Source organism: Miniopterus natalensis, chromosome 3, assembly GCF_054644295.1.
Source record: "Miniopterus natalensis isolate mMinNat1 chromosome 3, mMinNat1.hap1, whole genome shotgun sequence".
NCBI classification, from domain to species: Eukaryota; Metazoa; Chordata; class Mammalia; order Chiroptera; family Miniopteridae; genus Miniopterus; species Miniopterus natalensis.
Window position 1 is genome coordinate 68,256,284 of NC_142083.1, and position 21,699 is coordinate 68,277,982.

General features: G+C 39.9%; 1 protein-coding gene across 1 annotated transcript in view; it reads left to right on the plus strand.

The window, feature by feature from the left end:
- Positions 1–21,699, plus strand: part of SNX24 (sorting nexin 24) — a 117,595-nt gene that overhangs the window by 34,333 nt on the left and 61,563 nt on the right. Inside the window, exon 2 of the mRNA XM_087815514.1 lies at positions 19,879–19,962. Within this exon, the coding sequence (XP_087671640.1) occupies positions 19,879–19,962 (84 nt within the window). The remainder of the gene's footprint in view (positions 1–19,878; positions 19,963–21,699) is intronic.

The following is a 21,699-nucleotide window of genomic DNA, read 5'->3' on the forward strand; positions in this document are numbered from 1 at the left end:
ACACCTTTCTGCTTTTCTGTTCCTTTTCTTCATTATGCGAGCCAGTGCAGTAAATGCAAAATCAGAAACTACCCCAGAAGAGCCCATGTTCAGACCTGCATAACCACCCCCGTGAGGCTGTCCTGTGCTGGCATGCCCTTCGGGAGGGACAGCGATCAGGGTGTGCGATCTCTGAGCCAGCTCCCTTGGCCTGTGCTTGCTGGGCTGGCTGCGGGGCCTGGGGGACCCTGAGGGAAGACTTGGCTCTGCCCTCCAGGAGCCTCAGGTCTGAGGGGGAGGCCCACAGGTACAGCAGGTAACTGCACTTGCAGTGCCCTGGAGCCCAGAGGAGAGCAGTGATCTTTCCCTGAGAGAAAGAAATAGGACCTGGGAGAGGTGGGAAAGGAAAGCTTTGGCATAAAAGAGGCTGCTTAGCGGGTCTGAAAACCCTCTTCTTGCTCAGACTCCGTGTTTTCCTTGCATAGACTCCTGCTATGGTTTTTTCTTTCCCTTTCTCTCTATGTCTTTCTGCCTTGAGTTTCTTCTGTCTACTGTCCTTTTAATTTTTTTAAACTGAAGGTCTACGTAAGGAGAAGTGAACACTCACAACATTATGAACGTTTTTCTTGGTGTTGGATGCCATGCTAAGCACTTCCCATGCATGTGCAATCTCACTTACTCCTCAGAGCAATGCTCTAAGGTCTATATGCTCCTGGGATCGCCCCCTACAGGTGAAAGTGAGGTGTGCGGAGGGTAAGTAACCCGGTGGGGGCCACACAGTAAGTGGAAGGGACAGGATTTGAGCCCACAGCCAGCCTGTGTCCTGCCCAGTCATTGTGTTTGGTACAGGCCGCTGATGCAGGAGGTGACCTCAGTGGTGCCTCCACCTTAAGTAACATTGATCCGCAAGTGAGAAAGGTATTCCCTGCACTTGTCTTCAGTCATACACCCTCTCCCGCCCTCCTCTAAAAATTCTCCAAAGCTTGAACTTGGGTTTACCTTTCCAGTCTCTCTTTCTAAGGAAAAGTGAGCAGGCTTCAGCACCTTCAACAAGAAACAGAATTTTATTTTCTTTTTCTTTTTTTATTGTTGACGGTATTACAGATGTTCCCCATTTCCCCCCCACACACACTTTGCCCCCCTCCACCCAGTCCCCGGCCCCCTCCAACCAACCTTTACCACATAATTTAAGACTTGTATGTCTTTTCATAACTCAAGTTTTTCTTAAACTTTGTTGAACTATGAAGGCCATTTAAAGAAAAATATAAAGTCCAGATAGGATGCAGATGTGACCAAGTTGTGAACTGGTTTGGTAATGTACCATTTGGGAGAACACTCCTGCCTCAAGATTGGGGGATGGAGGGGGTTAATGGGGGGAAAAGGGGAGTACACCTGTAATGCTTTCAACAATGAAGATAGATAGATAAATAAGACATATCCATGTAGTGTGCAAGCAGTTCTGAGGACGTTAAATATGTGCAGTAGAAAAGAATTAGAATTAAAATTTGAGAACATTTAAAAAACCCACAAACACAAGGGAGGAATTAATGAGAAAAGAGAAAAGCCAGACAACCCTCAGGGTGAAGTTTTAGCATTTTTTCCCCCCCCGAGGGTCAGGGAGGGCTGGTAATTCTGTCCCTTTTGCTGCCCTTTCCTTTTCTCGTTTGTGGCAAAATATCAGGGGCCTGCCTGTCTGGCTTAATGATCCCTGTCCCAGACTTGCGCTGATGTATAACTTTACCGCCCTCTGTCTGCACTGGCAATGGAAATGGGAAGCGGTTAAAATTGTAATCTTAAAAACTGAAGGGAACAATTGGTATGCCGAGGGCCTTCATCTGGTATTTCAGTTCTTAGAAATAACTAAATTCTCTCGTTTATAAGCAAATTTTGAGTGTATCTCAAGTTATCATTTTTTTATTTTATTTTCCTGACCATGTCACCAGAATCAAAGAAGTGCCCATTTAAACTCCTTTACACAGTGTTGTAAAAGTTTTCAACTGAGCAATTTTGGCTCAGTAAGTAGTCATTCTCTTTTTTAAAGGACAGCACAATTAGATTTTAGTAAGATTGAGATCTCAGTGTCTCGCCGCATATTTGTCGGGACAGATTCACCCGTAGTTTGCAAGTGTTCAGGACCGAATCAGGTTAGTGATACATTGATACCAGCACAAATAGATTGTCCTCATCACCACATAGACAAAACAGTCAGCAGATGGGTTTGGTGCTATAAGCACAAGTGGCAGGATATAATGAAGTTGTATTCCATTAAGCTCTGTGTACAGGGAGCAGAATGTCATCACCCGAATGTGGCTGCGTTTCTGTGATACAACCTCATCTGTTCCGTCAACTAGTTTTGCTCTGATCAATAAGCAGTTTTCTGTGGCCTTTCACTGCTGTCAGATGTCATCGAGTGATGTAAATGCACATCAGAAACTAGAAACTTGACAGCTCGCCCAGAGCGGGAAGGGAGAGGCGAGGGAAACGGCGGCGAGAGGCTCGGCTGACAGCTGACATCTCCTCGGGGTCACCGATTGGATGCTGGAGCAGCCGGCTCTTTTCCCGTATAAACACGAGGGAAAGTGATCCCGGTACGTCTGAAATACAGAACAGATGTTTTAAAGTAATGTAAGGGGAAAATTATTATTGTAAACTGGAGCAGAGCGATTGTGTAGAATGTTTATGTAAAATATACCCCAAAATAATTAGTTGCTCTTAATTTGTGACTAAGAACAATTAAGGTAAATGAAAATGGGATATTTCTACTCATTTTCTCCATCACCCACAGCTGAGACTATAATTAGGAAAGTTTGTGTCAGTCCAGAAAGAGGTGTAGCCAAAAAGACATTTATAGGAACAGTATCCATGCCGTAGAATATTATGTAGCAATAAAAGGGGGTAAAGGACAGTCTGTGCCCTCACATGGGAAGATTGCCAAGCTCCGTTGCTAAGTGAAAAAGCAAGAGATAGAACAGTGTGCAGTGCGCTGCCTTTTGTGTAGAGGGGTGGATATGACACTCTTCAAATGTGCACAAGTCAGGCCAGAAGGAGCTGTGCACAGTGAGCTCCACATACTGTGGGTGAGGTGGAGGACCACTAGCCCCTCTCTTCCCATCCATAGACCGGTGCCCACAGACCTGTGTGGTTTTCTGTGTCACCTTAACCAGCAGAGCAGCCTCCTGTGGGTCTTGCGTGGGTTAGGAAAGGAAAACGGACTTTCACCAGAGGGTTCTTGAAAGGTCCTCGCAAGTTCATTTTTCACATGCCAACTATTCACTTTCTTTTTAAACTTTTAAAGGCCTGGCTCTCCGATTGTTATATAACCGAGTTCATTTTTTAGTTGATATAGTGTAATTATAAAATGTTTCAGTGAAAACAGGAATAAATTTTTTGATGTGGAATGGAACTTTGGAGAAGACTTTAACGACTTCCTCTTCTGCCTTCTCCACCCACACTGAGCTCTTTAGGGCCCATTATTTTGCCATCAAAGATATTTCTGAATGTCTGATCACGTCAGCTCCTGCTTCCAGTCATTGGGTGGCTTCTCATTGCTCACTTGCTACAGGCAAGTCAATCCTTAGTGTGGCTTAAGAGGCTCTTTTGGTCTGGCCCCTGCCTATCTAAGTGGTTATTCTGCATCCTTCCTTCCCCTGATTCCTCAAGTGAATCTGCTTTTGTTAAACTAACCTTCTCCCTAGGCCTAGGTCCCCTCTACCCCCAACCCTCCCTAGGCATCAGGTCTCAATTTCATCACCGCTTTCTCAGCGATATCGTATTTTGTGCTCTCTCTGTAGTCCTTTCCCTCTGAGCAGTTATAAGCCTATGCACTGTGCTGTTAGTTCACTGTATTCCCAGCATCTAGCACACATTCACACACAGGTGTGATCAATACCTTTATTACTGACTAAATGAAGTACCCTGAGCCAGAAGTGAGAGTAAATGATTTATTCCAGGTAGAATGGGTACTTAATATCAGAATAAAGACAAAACCCACAGTGCTTTTCACTGTATCTGGGTTTTGTTTCTTTATTAGGAGTCTCTGTAACTTGTTCATTCTGATTGTGTGAGCAAAATGCACTTCTGACTTTGTTTCCAGAGACACCTGGATCTCTGCTTTTTGTTCCCAGATCTTCTGTGGAGTTGGTTCCTTCTGCTCTGTTCCCCGCCCCCTCTTAAGGTTCTTCTCCGGGGACCTCTATGTTTTCTTGCTGTTTTAAAGCTAGGAGTTGAATGTTCACTCACTTTTCTCAATTCTTTAGAGTGGCTATTTCAGATTTTGTGTTTATAGTTATTTGTGCTTATGTATTTTAGAAGCTTTTATTCTGAGTCTCTATCTTGGTGCTTCCTTATAAAACGCTTTCTTTGTCTTTGAATAGTAGACCTGGGGCTTTTATCTTTAACATTTTGCATGTCAGATTCTGTGTTAGCTACTTCTATGGCTTAATGACACCCCTGCCCTTACTGACTCACTTTAAAAAAAGAGGCTGTTTACTTAACAGTGGCGTGTAGTCTGTTTTCCCAAAATACAATCTCTGACCAGAAACTGGCCTACCGGTATTCCTTCCTCACACGAGCTGCCTGGAAACTGTCAGGCCAGCCTTATCTGGCGGGCGATGGGAAGGGGCTCCTTGTACTTGCATGGCAGACTCTTAAGTCCTGAACCTCTTTCTCAGCTCTGGACTGTACAGAAAATTTGCTAGAGAGCCTTAATTTTGTTATTGGGATTGACAAAACTTCACCGCGATCTCTTACTCATTTGCTCTGCAAATACTTAGAGTCTGCTCCCCTGGGGAAGACATCTCTCCTTGCTCCTCAGATGCCCTAGGAAAAGACCTCTGGTGGCTTTTGTAGCTTCTCCACGGAAAATATTCTTCTCATGTGGCAATGACCTGCTTGAAATGTGGCATCCAGACAGAGCACATTGCACCTTCAGAATGAAGGATCATTCAGTGTAGACCTGGTATATAGGTTTTCAACTTCGTTATGGATTTAAATGAATAGTGTGCTGTTTGTTTGCTGCTTGTTTCTGTGTTGTGTTTGTTTTTTTTTAATTTTTCCCCCCTTGGCTTCAGATTTTCATGAAGCAGGATTTGAAGAAACCACCATGGTGTGGTGGTAAGTTTGCAGAGGTACCTTTGGTAACGGTGGGAGTGATGACGCTCATCCTAAATCTTCAGGCCTTGATGTAAGGGCCCCTTCCAAAATCCGTTAGCACAGAACCCAGAAATTCAGAAGTTCAGTTCTTCACACATCAACTCGATTAATATAAGACAGAAGTGATTGCTATAGCTTTATGGTGTTCAAGGTAAATAACAGGTACTATTTTGAGGGGTGCTGACAAACCAAGGGACATCATTAAGAGCACTGAAGATTTTTCTGAGGAGTGAAAATGTCACAGGGACAAAAGCTCCTATGGCCTTCTTCAGGGATTAATTTTGTGGAAAGTCAGCCCATGAGCCTATCCTGGAACACAGACCACTTGCTGATTAGCTGTGAGGCTTCCGGGGTGATTTATTTTTCTGATCCTTCTTCTCACCTGTAAAACGATGACAGTGACCTGTTCCTGTGCCTCTCATGAGTTAATAAATATCACAACACTGAGATAACAGTGGCTAAGTGTTTGCTAGATGATTGTTAAATGTTTCAGAAGCATTTTGATTTAGGGACGGTGGCTCCGTTCACAGAATATGTTGTTTGTCCAAGACCATGTAATGAACATCCGCTGAATGCCCATAGATAGGAAGACAAGTCGTGTAACTTGGATGACTCCCTAAGACAATGCATCCCCCATTTGTTTGTACAGTTACTCCTTAGGCATATTGGAAAGATAATTTGGTTTATATCCTTGGGATAGCACTTTTGTATATTGCTTTATATTAATTATGTTATTAAATAGATTATTTACATTAATTATATTTTTCTTCTTTCCTACATTTTAAGCCTTGAAAGAGGTGGATTAAAATTTGTATAATGTCTTACTCTATCTGTTCTGTGGGACTGAGCCTAGCAGAGATTAGGAATTTAATAAATATTTCAAAAAGTTTTAGAGCCGAAAGAGTACTTGGTGGCCATCTAGTTTTAACATCCTCACATATTTACAGGTGGAGAGACAAAGGAGACCTGGGGAAGTTAAGTGGTTTACCAAAGTCACGGAGTCCTGGAGAAAGAGCAGAGTGTGGCCTTTCTGAAATGTTTACAACAGACAGCACTACCTTTAAATAAAGTTTCAATGAGGATTAAAACTTGTGTTTTAAGAGAGGATGCTTTATATACTGTTTTAAATATGTCTCCCCATATACGGATTCAAGGGCGTGTATGTCTAATCCATAGGAAAAAAATGTATATAATACTCAGTGCAATTACAACTTTTTGCCACTTATTAAGACTTCAGAGATACAAACCAGTAGCTCAGTAATTGCTTTCTTGAATCTGCCTTTAATAATTACATTTAGTAAAGCTGTATTGAAAATTAGAAAGGCAGAGACTAATGGAAAACTAGATTTTTCACTGAATTAGAAAGCAAGACAATCCATATATTGACAACACTTCAAGTTGAAACAGATCAGGAAAACTGTTTTGGACTGTTTGTGCAAAGAGGCAAACTTGGGCCTGATGGGCAGTGGCATCCGCATTTTATAGAGGCAGAGAAACTCTAAGAGATTTCATGTAAATCGGCATGTTGAGCAGAGAGAGTCCAGGTCTGATTTAGTTACAAGTCATTTGAATCTTTTAAAGCCTGGAATTTCTCCACGGTGCTAACAAAGAAGTAAAGAATGAAGAATTGTGTTAATGAAGTGGGAATATCTTTGAATTTAAAAAAGTACAAAACCCATTCAGTAGGGGTCAGATCTTGCAACAGCGGGAGGGCTTCCTTTGACTTGCTTCTGTGGTGTTCCATGCAGTGTTTTGACTTCATGGCCAGAAAAATTAGTCATTTAGTTTTATTTTATTTCAGAAAGCGTATTAAAGAGATCCCAACAGGTGATTAACTCATGGTTGTTTAGATTTTAGGAAAATAATTGAAACAGGTATAATGATGTAAATGAAAAGAAAGACAAAAAAACCGCTCCCTCTTCTTCACCTGTCAGGGGGATGGTGTGTTTTTTGCACAATAGCTGAGATAGACCAAGTAGCCCCCTGGTGCGCCAGGTACCCTCCTGGTGCCAGACTCAGGCTACACAGGTCACACGCATCAGGCCCAACAAACCCTCCTTGCGTGATGGAGGCAAAGGGTTATAACGACTTTGGAAAGCTGTGGGCCTGACTTTACGTGTCACATTGCCGTGGATACCCTCGCCGAACCCTCCTAACAGCGCACAGTTGGCCGCATCCATCCCTTCCTGAGAATGGGCGCAAGTGTTCGCAAGGCCTCTGGCAGTGGGATGTCTGTGTGTCCCTCCATGGCGAGAGGACGTGTTGGGAAACAGAGGACTCGATTGCGTTCCCTTTCAGGCCTAGGAAGAGTGAGAGGGGTGAGCATTTTGCAAGGGAAAAAGGAACCGGTGGAATGAGGAGTGAGCAGAGGGCCTGTGTCCGGCCTTTCTGTGAACCGCGGTCTGGCCCAGCTTAACCGGGAGAGAGCCTCTGGTTTCCCAGCCAGAAGTTGCACACCGGGTAGGGGAGTAGGGAGGGATGGGTAGGGTAGAGGGCAGGGGGTCTGCCTTGAGAACTGAGTTCGCTGTTTGGTAAGAGAGACCTAAGTGTGAGACAACTAACTGAACAGAATCTGATCCCAAAGATAATGACTCTGAACAGTAAGGTAAGCGTGGGTGTTGTGAATGAATTCACAATTGTTTGCCCTGCTCAGTGTGTAAAGCATGGCACAAAGTATGTGCATATGGCACAGTCTCTACCTTAGAGCAGAGTTGGAGAGAAATATATGTGACAAAGCAATACATCATTGTTGTGTATAAGTAAAATGCGGAGATGTTGGAAAGTATCTGCTCAGCCCCTTCATGTGACTTAGAGCCGATTAGTGACTTTTCTTTCCGTGTGGCTACGATGTGTTAGAGAGGGACCTGGAACCTAGAATGTCTCATTGACAGCTTATCTTTTCTCATGCTTTCACTCAAATTTTAGCAAATGATATGAGATAGGCATCTGTAATGCAGAAAATTGGGGGGGAGGGGACATCTGAAAAGTGAAAAGAAAAAAGGTTATCCATAATTCCTCCAAAACATTTTGGTTGTTTTTTTTCTCCCAGCTTTTTTGTGAATATATGTACATACGCTGTTATACACATATATTCCCTTAAGCATGAAACAGTGTGCTCTTTTTGTAGTCTGCTCTTATTTTATAAAAATATTGACAAGATTAATACCATTTTATGTTAATAAATCTTCTGAAACATGATATGAATGGGCTCTCATTTATTAACCATTCTACTAATATCAGGCTTTTTACAATTTATATAATTATAAATATGCTTTTTCATTTGTGAAATTCGTATTTCAATTTTGATTTGGTGCCACGGCGTTGAACAAATAATTCATATTAATATCTGCCGATGTAATTGTTGATAAATAAGCATCCTCATACATTTTTGTTTTATTTCTATTCTTCATATATATCTAGATTAATTTACTTTTATGATATGTCCTATGTAAAGCTACATAATAAAACTAATATAACTTTTCTTTCCTACTCTCAGCTATATTTAAATTGGATAGACTATTTTCTCTGAGGGCCAAGCAGCTCACATGTCTGGAAATGTTTTTGTGTGTCCATATTAGGCTGATGTAGTGAATTTTAGTTTGTAAAAGGATAGCCTTGGCAAAGCCATGGTGAGAAGTCGAGTGCTCGGACACTCAGCAAATGTTTGGGAAAGGACTGAATTAATTGTGGTTGGAGGTATTAGTTTTCTACCTTGTGAACCATGTTTTTTCCCAAGGAAAGTACTTCATCAAAAAGATTCCTTAAAATCTCTGTGGTTCACAGTAGCACAGGCTCTGTCCATGCAGAAACACTGGGCAGGGAAAGAAAAAAGTGTTCATGTCCCGGTGATGCGGTGGTTTAACTGTGCGTGTCTAATACGTTAAACCTAGAGGTTAGGCTTTGCGTGTAGAGGAGGTTTCTCTTTCCCCCCGTGGGAGCTGTGGAAGCATTTTCAGATGTGGGCTGCTTTAGATTTAGCTCAGGCTCTTGGGAATGGCATGAATTAGAGTTTTACATTTATAGTTTCTCTATAGAGACCACATATGTCATATCACTAAGGGGAAACAACCCATACAAACAACAATAAAAAACTTGCAAAATGATTATATTTTTGCAAGTCAACACCTTTTCTTGAATCCATTGTTTTCTTTAAAAGAATCAGACAAATTAAGTGATTATGATATATCATGTAACTAGAAGAATCTCTTTGTTTCAGATAAAAGAAATCAATAGGAGAAGCTCTTGGAATTTCTTTTTTCCCTCCTTAGCAGCTCTTTATATGTGGGTTTAGAAATGCTGATTCTACATGAAAAATGACAGTGATACATGCTAAGGCCGGGCCTCATTAGGCTCCGAACTTCTCTCTGAGAGTCTTTGCCAGTACGGTGTGTTATATAGATTTAGAAAAGGTGGTTAAATAAAGAAAGGTAAGACCTCAATATTTAATTTTTTTTTGTATTTAATTTTTAATTAATATAAATTTTTATTAGATACACTTTATTTTTAAACAATGGTGTATCAGTGAGTTTTTAAAAGTAGATTAATTTTTTAATTTAATTTTTATTTTTTTTAATGTTTATAAGACTTTATTTGAGCCAAAATTTTGAGGACATGCCTGGAAGCAAGACTTCAAAGGATTGAGAAAATGCTCTGGAGAATGGCAATTCTGCAGTTCTTTTTGTGCAGATTACATGAAACCCATTGGTGGTAGATTAAGAGGGGCAGGAGCAAGCAAAGGGGAACTCTCTAGGACTGGATAAAAAGCAGAATGGAGAAACATATTTTTTTTTACATTGGTGGGTGCAGGATAGTTAACATCTACAGTCAATAGAGATGGCATGCAGGCAGCAACGTGAGGCGTTTCATGGTCTCCTGCTCGGGTGGGCTTGTGTTCTGGTGCCTGCAGTTATGTCTTCCAGGGGTCTGGAAAGGAAAATTATTCTGACCTTTCAGAGATAGGGTGTCCTAGATGCGTAAGAACTATGGACAGGGCAAGTCTAAAGTAAAGATTGACCTTTGCTAAGGAAGCTATAGGCCTGGGACTTGACAGCCCGCCATGACCTGCCCAGTTAGGAATTTGTGATCAGTCCAGGCTCTGTGGCTACTTTCCATCACTGAGCTTGTCAACTTTTAAGATAAACAATAAATGAAAACTAATACTAAGTTAGGATCTGTGATGATAACTTCATAGTCTCTAGTTGCCATCTTCTCAATGCTGCCCACTCAGGGCATTCTATTAAAAATTGCAACTTCCCCCCCAGTTCTTTTCCCCAATTTCTTTTACCTGGCTCTGCTTTTCCCCCATACCAGGTAATCACTTTCTAAAACATACTGTATAATTTACTAATTTTTTATATCATTATCTGATTTCCCTCCTAGAATGTAACTTTCATGAGGGCAGAGCTCTTTGTCATTTTACTTCACTGGTAGACTTTACACACTTTGAACAGGGCTTACACATAGTAAAGGCTCAATAAATATTTGGATAAAGAAATATTATATTAGTTTCAGGTGTACAACATAGTGATTAGACATTTATATAACTTACAAAGTGATCACCCCCATGTGTCTAGTACCCATCTGACACAATGTAACAGTTTTTACAACAAGCATATCTTGGGAGAGTAAAATATTTGACAAATGTTTTTCTCAATAATTAAAATTCTGAGTTTTGAAAGAAGGCTGAGAATTCTGCAATCTTTAAGAGCTTACTTTCTTTTTGTAAGTGGGTATTTTAAACCTGTGGTTGGGTGCCCTTTAACAACACCTCTCTGTAGAAGAGAGAAAGCTTCTTTCTTGTCGACAGGAACAGGGTGCCTCTTTGTGAGGAACATCCTCAACTGTACAGTTTACAAAATGGTCTACATTCCTTTATGGGCACAGAGCTTGTCCCTTTCACAGCTAAATAGCAGAGCTTTGAAGGTGGCACGTGTACTGCAGACCGTGACCAAGCAGCCTTCCCTTTCTGGGTCCAATAAAGACCATCAGTTTGGTTTTGGGAGAACACAGGGGAATCTTGATCTCATCTTCTTGCTGTTGATAGAAAGGATCCCAACTCATCACAAATGAGATCCAGTCATTCTCAGCCACCCAAGCTTATTCTTTGCACTTCTTTGGTTAAAAAAAAAAAAAAAAATCTATCAACATATATGTGTAACTGTATTCGCGTATATGTGTATGTGTGTTTATATATACATACATATACATACATATATATGGGGGGAAGAAGGGGGGAGGGCGAAAATGAGTACCTTAAAGTTTTTGATCTTTTGAATTGAATAAGTTTTTAGAAAAAATATGGTTTCATTTAAAAAATAAGTGTAGTGTATCATAGTACTTTTTGTTGTGTTAGAGAAGTAAAAACTATTAATAACCTCAGATTCCATTTAGATTTGTGAGAAACACAGTGATATTCAGGTAGATACTAGGATGTACTGCATACCAAACATGGGTCAGGCTGGGTGCTAAGTTCTCTATATACCCTGTCTATTTACTCCATCACCAGCCCGAAGAAATACATATTATCATCTCATATTACATGTGAGGAAACTAAGGCTCAAAGTAGACAAGCAACATCTATAAGAAACACAGCTAGTAATTATGTATCTGACTCCAGAACGGCACTTTTTCTACCATGAGTAGCTTCTCCAGAATTGTATTAATTATTGATAGTTTTTATTTTGTTGGATAGTTTCTTTTTAATAAAAGGGCTGTATTGCAAAGTTATCCTGGTAGCTTGCAGGCCCTCATGAACAATATTCTTTTGACCAACTAGAACAAATTTTCTACAGGAAATACCTTATTTTCTAAAAATAAATTCTTCAAAAGTTCCATTTTATTCGGTGCATGAAACATATCAATGTGAAATACTCAATAGTAGTACATTTGCGGAAAATTAGAGTGTGACTGCACTTTAAATAATATGATTGTGGCGTTTAGACGGTCTGTTTGTAGGGGCGAGTGGAAGACGGTGATGCCCGATGGTCCAGACGGCTCTGGAATGGAGGTGGACTTTCACTTGGTTTCTGAAAGGAGGTGGGTGGTAGGTTAGGGCTTCTCGGCCCAGAGAGGCTCACCCGCGAGCAGAAGCACTGCAGTGGTGCCTCGGCAGGATTTAAGGCCGAGGACTTAGCTGCGATTAGCCCCCTGGGAGAGCTGGGGTTGATGGGCTGGGCAGGTTCTGGAGGGTTGGGGGCGCAGGTGGAAGAGTTGCTTTTTTTTCCTGAAGCCATGAGCTTGCAATGAAGAGGTGCAATCAATCTGTAGCTAAATAGTTTGAGAGCAGAAGGATGGATTTTTGTTGTTGTTCCTCCATAAGACAAACTATTTCAACCACAAATCCCTCTCTTAAGCAGCCCGTGTGGAAGGCTGTCCTCAAATGCCCGTGAAAACCATCTGTGCTTCCTGCTGGAGACTTTGTCTACTTCTTCACGATTAGTAAGGATTCCCTCCACTTCACAGCATCATACAGAGCACCAAGACATTGATTTTCCAGCAGACAGTGGACATTATTTTACCATTCTTATTTTAGTAATGGCTCAAAGGTATTTAGATTTGCCCAAATTAGTAAGGAGTGCAGGTAAAATTTATTTACCTATTTTTCTTTCAGAGCAGGTCATAAAGAGAATAGTAATGCTCATTTGCTACTTACCTTCCAGAATTCTTAATTGTTTGCCATAGTATGTGATTTATTGCCACAACAACTCAAGTAATCAGGGAAGGAACAATATTCACATTTATAGAAAATCTAAGTCAAACAAACATATGTGATATTGAAACTAATAATAAAAAAAAATTATGTTAGCCAACCAACATCTATGATCTAACATATTCAAGTACATTTTTCCTCTCACCCTGACTTGATTGATTGGTTTTGTGTCATATAGATAACAGTTTAAGAGGAAAAGAAAAAATTGAGACTTTTCATAATCAAATAATCAGTTAAGGAGCTGCAGCTAAAATTAATCAGTACTAGAGTTTAAACTGAAAACCTGTAATCCTATAAATATCAATAAACTTTCCTTTATTACCAGAGGCTCAAAACTAAAACCTTCAGCAGGGATCATGTAATTATCAGGATGTCTGAAAGTAATGCATTACATTGGAAAAATTCCAACACTATATAAACATATAAAAGGAAAAATAAAATGTCAGTACCTTTCAGAGCCAGAGCTTAGTTGATACATTTCTGCTTTGTTTAATTACCATAACTCTAAATAACTACCTGTATTCTCTGTTTCTTGATGTGCGAGTCTCAGAAAATCTCTCTTGGTCTACTTTGAAATAGGAATGTAGTTCGTTGCACCCCTGTACTTTCCTCCTCTCCAGAGACACAGTTTTTACTATGTATATGATTTTCATTTCATCATTAAAAATTAAAATTGTGCCCGGCCAGGTGAGCATCGACCTAGGATCCAGGAGATCGTGGTTCGATTCCCAGTCAGGTCACATGCCCAGGTTGGGGGCTCGATTCCTGGTTGGGGTGTGCAGGAGGCAGCCGATCAAGGACAACTCTCATCACTGATGTCTCTCTCTCTCTCTCCCTCTCCCTTCCTCTCTCTGAAATCAATAAAGATATATTTTTAAAAAATAAAAAATTAATATTGTAACTTTTCTATTTGTTACTTGGTAACTTTAACCACTTTCTTCAAACACCAATTTTCACCATTATCCTTTGACTGCCAGTTGTGTAACATGAAAAAATGTGTACCCCATTTACTCCCTTACCCAGTTCCTCCCCCATTCATCTCCTATGTTCTGCTAGTTATGCCATGATTTTTTACAATGACAAGGTTTAAAATATTTACAGTCTATTATGTAAAAATAATTGTCTTCAGTGCTGTATAGACTGATTCTGAAAACTGAGCATGATAATGTTTCCAATATTATAATTATATGTGAGTACATATATTTATATTTTCATTGTATAATCAAGTGTTTGGAACAGTACAGATTTAGTAATTTATTAAAAAAAAAAAAAAGTATCCATCTATTCTAGAGAGGTGTATGCTTTTTATATAGATCAGTGCTCTGGTTTGACTGAGAGGAGCACAGGCTCCAAATAATAGTTGGAGATAAAAGCCTCCTGCAGTGTCCGCACCCCCATCCCTGCCAGTGCCCTGTGATCCTGCAGATTACCCTCCAGAGGATGGAACCTTAGAGTAAAATGGATGGAAATATTTGTCATCACTCTAGAATGTTTCTGGGTTTCTCCTATTTCAAAGTGTTTAGTTTCTCCAACAAATAGGACTATATATGGTAATCTTTTCTTCAGGAGTCAGTCATGTGCAGTGGTTAAGAAGGCAGATTCAGGAACCAAATTTCTGGGTTCAAAATGCAGCTCTCCTATGGGCGAGTTACTTAATCCATGCCTCAGTTTCCTTACATGTAAATGGAGGTAGTGATACCTATCTTATGTGGGATTGTGAGAATTAAATGTGATCATTATGAGTAGAGCTTAGAGCAGTGCCTGCATTTAACAAGTACTATAAAAGGCTGTGTTGTTATTGTTGTTAATGTTAGTATCATTTGATTGAGAAGAATTACAAAAATACTTTAAAAATAATTATTAAAGATTTAACTGGCTTTTAATTGTACCTCTTATTTTATACATGATAGTTTACATAGACCGTATTTCTATTAAGTTAAAACATAAGCAAAGTATGTATGCATTGACTCACTCTTATAAGCTTGGTTATTTATAGAAACATTTGATGAATTTGTCATTAAACATATCTGTCGTCCTTTTCTACATAATATCTCTTTTTCTCTGGCTGCTTTTGAGATTTTCTTTCGTATTGATTTTACACAATTTGATTATGATGTGCCTTGGTTTTTATTTTGTTTTTGTTTTTCCCCTGCATATTTCTTGTGCTTGGTCTTTTTGAATCTGTGGGGTTTTAGTATTCACAAAATTGGGGGAAATTTTGGTCATGATTTCTTCAAATATATTTGTCTTTCTTTCAAACTCCTATCCCCCATCTCTCCTCTACCCCAATTACACATATGTTACTGTTTAAAGTTGTCCCATAGTTCACTAATGCCTTATTTATTTTGTAATTTTTTCCCCTCCTATTTCATTTTGAATAGTTTCTATTGCTAGGTTTTCTAGTTCACTAATCTTTTCTTCTGCGGTGTCTAATCTGCTATTAATTCCAGCCAGTGTATTTTTTAAATCACAGACATTGTTGATTTTATTAACAGGACCCAGACCTGTTTTCTCAGTCTTTTTTTATATGTTTCATGCTCCCACTTAGCATGGTCAGCCTTTCCTTTGAATTCTTGAACATAAGAACTTCCCTTGTAGTAATGATTTTAATGCTTTTATTTACCAATTTTATCATCTGTATCATTTGAGGATCTATTTCAAAGGATTGGTTTTTCTTCTCATTATGAGTCATATTTTTCTCCTTTTTGATTAGATGCCAGACTCTGTGACTTTTATCTTTTTGAGTGCAGGATATTTTTATATTCCTAAAAATATTCTTGAGCTTTGTTCTGGCATGTGGTTAAGTTACTCAGGAACAGTTTGCTCTTTTTAGGTCTTATGTTTAAGCTTTGTTACACTGGACTAAAAGCTTTTAGTCTGCAGTTAATTTTGCCCACTACTTAGGCAGGTCCCTTCTGAATAACTAATACCTCATGAATTATGAGGTTTTCTGCTCTGACTTTTGGGAACAGGCACTATGTCTGTGAACTCTGAGCACTTGTTTTTTCTAATCTCTTCCCATCCTTGGGTAGTTTCCCCAATCCATGTACTGATGAGGATCCATCTGAATGCCACAGAGAAAATTCTCTTGGCTTCCCCTTACTCCAGCTTCTAGCTACCTAATTCAGGGGACCTTTGGGCCCTGCCTGGGGTAATTATAATGTTCACCTTATTTGTTTCCCATCTCTCATTATCTTCATTTCCTTATGTCCAATGTCTTGAGAGCCCTTTTTTCCATGTATTTTTTCCAGTTTTTTATTTATTTTATACTTTTTATATTTTTATTGAATTTATTGGGATTACATTGGTTAATAAACTTATATAGGTTTCAAGTGTACAGTTCTATAACACATCATCTGTATGTTGTATTGTGTGTTCACCACCCCAAGTCAAGTCTCCTTCCATCACCATTTATCCCCCCTTTACCCTCTTCCACCACCCTCCACTCCCCTTTCCCTCTGCTAATCACCATACTATTGTCTGTGTCTATGAGTCTTTGGGTTTTTATTTAATTCCTTCATCTATTTCACCCAGTCCCCTAACCCTCCTCCCCTCTGCCAGCTGTCAGTCTGTTCTCGGTATCTATGAGTCTGTTTCTATTTTGTTCATTAGATTCCACATATAAGTGAAATCATATTTGTCTTTCTCTTACTGGCTTATTTTACTTAGTATAATGGTCTTCAGGTCCATTCATGCTGTTGCAAAGGATAAAAGATCCCTCTTTTTTACAGCCATATAGTATTCCCTTGTGTAAGTATACCAAAGCTTTTTTATCCACTGATCTATTTAGACACTTGGGCTGCTTACATATCTTGGCTATTGTAAATAACACTGCAATGAACATAGGGGAATATATATCCTTTCACATCAGTGTTTTGAGTTTCTTTGGATAAATCCTCAGAAGTGGAATTGCCAGGTCATAAGGCAGTTTCATTTTTAATTTTTTGAGGAAACTCCATACTATTTCCCACAGTGGCCACACCAATCTGTATTCCCACCAACAGTGCACAAAGGCTTCCTTTTTTCCACATTCCTTGCCAACAGTTGTTGTTTGCTGGTTTATTGGTGATAGCCATTCTGACAGGTGTGAGGTGATACCTCATTGTGGGTTTAATTTGCATTTCTTTGATGATTAGTGACATTGAGCATCTTTTCATATGTTTATTGGCCATCTGTATGTCCTCTTTGGAGAAATGTCTGTTCAGGTTCTTTACCAATTTTTTAATTGTATTTTTTGCTTTTTGGTGTTGAGTTTTATAAGTTTTGTATAAATTTTGGACATTAACCCCTTATCTGATGTATCATTGGCGAATATGCTCTCCCATTCAGTAGGTTGTCTTTTTATTTTGTTGATGGTTTCCTTTACTATGTAAAACTTTTTAACTTGATGTAGTCCCATTTGTTTATTTCTTGTAGCAATATATTTTCTGATATAGCTCTTTGGGCAAGGGAAACAAAAGAAAAAATGTCATTTTTTAATTGTTTCAAGTTGGGGGTTAAATCTGTTCTTGGTTACTCCATCTTGGCCAGGAGTGGAAATCACCCTGCCCTAGGCTTAACTTAAAAAAAAAAAAATTAAAAAATTTTAAAAATAAGAATGAAAACAAATAGTCCTTGTCCACACACTCCCAGTACGAAATTCCCGAGGCAGCCACATTCAACTCCTGCATGCTTTTCTTCTGGAGCGCCCTCCGATCCCATCCCGCTCCCCTCCTCTCCGCTCAGGGTGGCCGTCTCTGCCCAGGCTGTCTGCAGCGGCCCGCGTGTCCAGCTCTGTGCCATTCCTCTGCTGCATTGTTCTCCACAGCTCTTCCCACTTCTTGACATCACCAGAATTGTTCCTATGTTAGAGTCGGCCACCGTCACTGCTGAATACCCAGAGCCTGGGACAACTCCTGGGCACCTTGTAGGCCCTCAGGAAATAGCTGTTAAAAAAAATGAATGAATGAATGAATGCCAGAGACTGTGCTTGGAGCTTTCCAAACATCATCCTCTGCTGCCCCACCTTAGAGGTGGATAACAACTAATAGTTTTCCAGGAGAGCAGAGCAGAAGGGTTTTCCAGGCAGCGGGGACATGTTTCAGAGCTCTTTTTTTTTTTTTTTTAAAGTCTGGTATGGAATTCAGGAAAGTAAGATTTATTAAATTGACTCCATTTCTTGCTTCACATTGTCATGGAAATTCTGATTAACCAGCTTCCTTTCTAAGATGTTTTCCCAGAATTAAAAAGAAAAAACCGAAAAGCAATATGGATGACATTCCATAAGGCAGCCGCTGTGTCATGCCCTTATCCTGGCCTTCAGGAAGGGGCACCTTGAGGGGTCACCAGTGGGTTGAACCTAACCAAGTCTTCAGCTTTCTCCTCTTGGTTCTGCAGCAAACATGCCAATTAAGTGGTGGTTTTTGTAATGAAACCTCAAGTCACTGGACTCAGAACATAACTTCATTTGTTTCATGCAGTTCAGCAGATGGAAACGACTTTCATTGCTCCCCCAATTGTCCTCATTTAAATCTGGGACCTGACACTGGAAAGGAAGCTCTGCATCCTATTAGCCAAGCCCCCGAGTTGAAGCTGTGCTCATTGTATTTGTGTTTCTTGGGGTGTTTTCTTTATTCTGTTCTTGGCAGGGGTTTTGAAGAAGAATTTTCTTTAATGAATTAGGAAACAGTTATTTTCTAAAAAATAATGTAGGTATATCTGAGAGTTTGAAGCATATGTGTAATGCTTTTAGAAGAAAGTATTTTCACAGATTCACCAAAGGAAAGTAATTTTGGGGGGGGGGGGAACATTTGAAAAACCAAATGTTAGGCTAAAATATTGATCAAATAGGTAAAAATTTACCTCGTTTAATAAAAGTAGGTTTTTTTAAAACTGAGTTATGTAACACAAGATTTTGTTTCTGATTTGAAGAAGCACAAAAATACAAACACATTTGCTTTATGACATAATTTCTGGCTTTCCAAAAAATAAAGTCATATTTACATAAAGCAAAAATATAGAGCCATAGGGATCTGGGTTTATAACGACAGTGTGTGACCTCATATCTCAGATGCTAAACTCTTTTTAAGGATAAAGTCAGCTTGTGTTAACACTTCTGTTTCATGTGACATCAGCTTTAGTGTCGTTTTGGTTTATTTTCAGAAGGGCAATTGAAACAGGAAATCAGGCTTACTAAGTAACTGAACAATATTCCATCATCTCGGTGTTGACAAATTCTCACTCACAAAACAGGAGCCAGTGACAAACTCTTGAAATAACTGAGGGCCTTCCCTTCAGCTCCTGCCCAGCACCCCCCCTCCCCCCGCACTTTAACATTGTGTTTTCATGAGCATTTCACAATACTTCTCATCCCTTGTTCCCAGTCTTGACCCACTGACCTAAGAATCAAGAAAATGTCATGTTAGTGCCTACTAATTAGTGCACACAGAGAGCCTTTTCATCTGGCCTTTCAACCTCCCGGAGGTAGGAGCACAAGCTGTCACTTGTCTCATGCAGGGAAAATGAACCTTTACCACGTTCTCACTGTTTTGCAAACAGCAGAATAAGCCCAGCTGAGACTAGAGATGAATATGCACGTTAGGAAGAAATTAACCTAAAATGCACCACTGTTTGCACGATTGTCTTTTCCATGACACAGCCCTCCGTCATCGAAACACCCATAATGGCATGTCTGGGGTCTGCGATTTTTGCCAGGCTCGCTCTGTGGTATCACATTTTTATTTCAGTACCATCATCTGTATTTGGTGAAATACTTTTAAGGGAGGAATGTCCTCTGATTTAAAAGTTAAGGTGCATTTTCAGGCATTTAAGTTTCTGTTGTTTCTAGACACATTTGTGGGGATACTGCAGTTTGTTAGCATTTGGCTTGAGTGCTCATTAATCAGTGCTGTTGGACCAGGGGTCTCCTGAGCCTTCTGGGTTTTGGGGGATCAGCTACTGTAATTAAAGGGATGAAATATATCATGGTCACAAACTTACCACATCAGACAACTGAGGGCTTCAGACTGGTAGAATTAATCTTATTTTTTTTTTCTCCTTAGGTGTTTAAGATAGAAGTGCTAATGAATGGAAGAAAACATTTTGTTGAGAAAAGGTACAGCGAATTTCATGCCTTGCACAAAAAGGTAACTTTTTTTTCTTTTTCCCTGTATGGCAGATAGTATTACATTAAGACAGCTTTCTGGGGTTCCTCAGAGCACCAGGAGTCCTTAGAACAGGATGACTTCTTTTATCGTGAAGTAAATTTGCCTTTAACATACATTGTTTACTCTTTTACAGGTGTGCTTTCTGAGCAGGTAGGTTTTCTGTTAAGGTCTTTTGCACGAGCAGATGTGGGATGGCAAGCGATTGGCAGGGTGCTGGGCTGGGGATTGTAGGTTCTGTCCCCAAAGAGTAAGATATTTTGTCCGAAAATATACTCAATGGGCTTTACAAAAAAGGAAACGAAGAAAAGCAAAGGATTCTACTTTTTTTAGGAGGAATTTATTAAAATCAACTTATACTTACATCTACCCAGAAAAGATAACATACATGTCACGTGTTTAAGGACTGTGTGGGCAACATGTGAAAGGAGGCTCGCTGCCTTTTGTTGAGTTGTAAAGGCCACTTAATAGGCCTGGTGTCTCAGTAAAAGTCTGAGATGAAAGGGACATTAATGCAAAAGGAATAGTTGAGTTTAGGGAGAAACGGTCTTAAAGAGAAGAAGAGTGAATACTTTCTTATTTTATACCAAAATTTAATGTTTTGCAGATTATAGATTATCATTGGGGTGCTACAGTTACCTTATTGTTAGAATTACCTCATGAAATTTCCCAGAAAATCGCTGTATATGAATTATTGCAATTTTACAATTTTCCCTTCATATATGCATTTTCATGTGGGTGTAGATATTTTTATACATGTGAATATATATACACACACATGCACACACATATGTAAAATGTATGGCATAATTTAATTTACTCACTTTTGTTACTTATGTAAGAAGCGAGATAGGAATATACTAAGTAAGGATAAGAAGGAGTTTGTTTTTTTAATTTAATTAAACACGCCTTAAATTCCCTGGGACATGGCATTGGATAAATGATGTGATAGTGTGCTTACTCTGTATTAACAGTTCTTTAGCATTTTTTATAATTATATTTTCCCACCTCTTTTTTAGTCAGGAGACTAGAGGAACTTTAATAGGATATTGCTGAGAAATCAGTGACTGTTTCCCTGTTTTCTTTTAAAGGGGAACTCTCAGTTACCTGTACACTCTTCTGTTGGGATTAAGTCACATTTAATTCTCCAATGAAAATTGTGTTACATCCAAGTTTGCTTCCAAAAGAAACAACACGGGCGGGCCCAGGTTCAGGCCTGGTGTTGCCAGCCGACTTTACAAAAGCTTCAACCCAGAGAAACAAACCTGGAGTGTGGGTTTCACTTCCTTCTCGAGAAATTCTGTTCAGTTCACTGTTTTTGAGGAAACAGATTCTAGGGATATTTCCACCGGGGACCTCATGAAATAAGGCCTTACAGTGAGATGAAAATCAGAATTCCATCCCCAGCCCCGCCTCTGGTGACCAGAGTCCGGACTAGGCAGCCTGTCACATCCTTCCTAACCTCCCAGGTCAGCGCCCAGCTCCCCATGACCCCGACACAGCCCAGCTGTCCCCACCAGATACCCGGGGACCAGCTCCACACGAGGCACAGCTGGGTGACTGCCAATTAGGCTCGCCCTGAGCAGGAGGCTGCCCACGCTTCCTGGCGTGGAGGGTCGTTCGCCCTGGGCTTTTCTCTGATACAGTGTATTTTCTCCTGCAGAAGAGGACCCCTCCCCAGTGACTGTAGGCAGTTCTTAGATACAGTCAGAAAAAAAC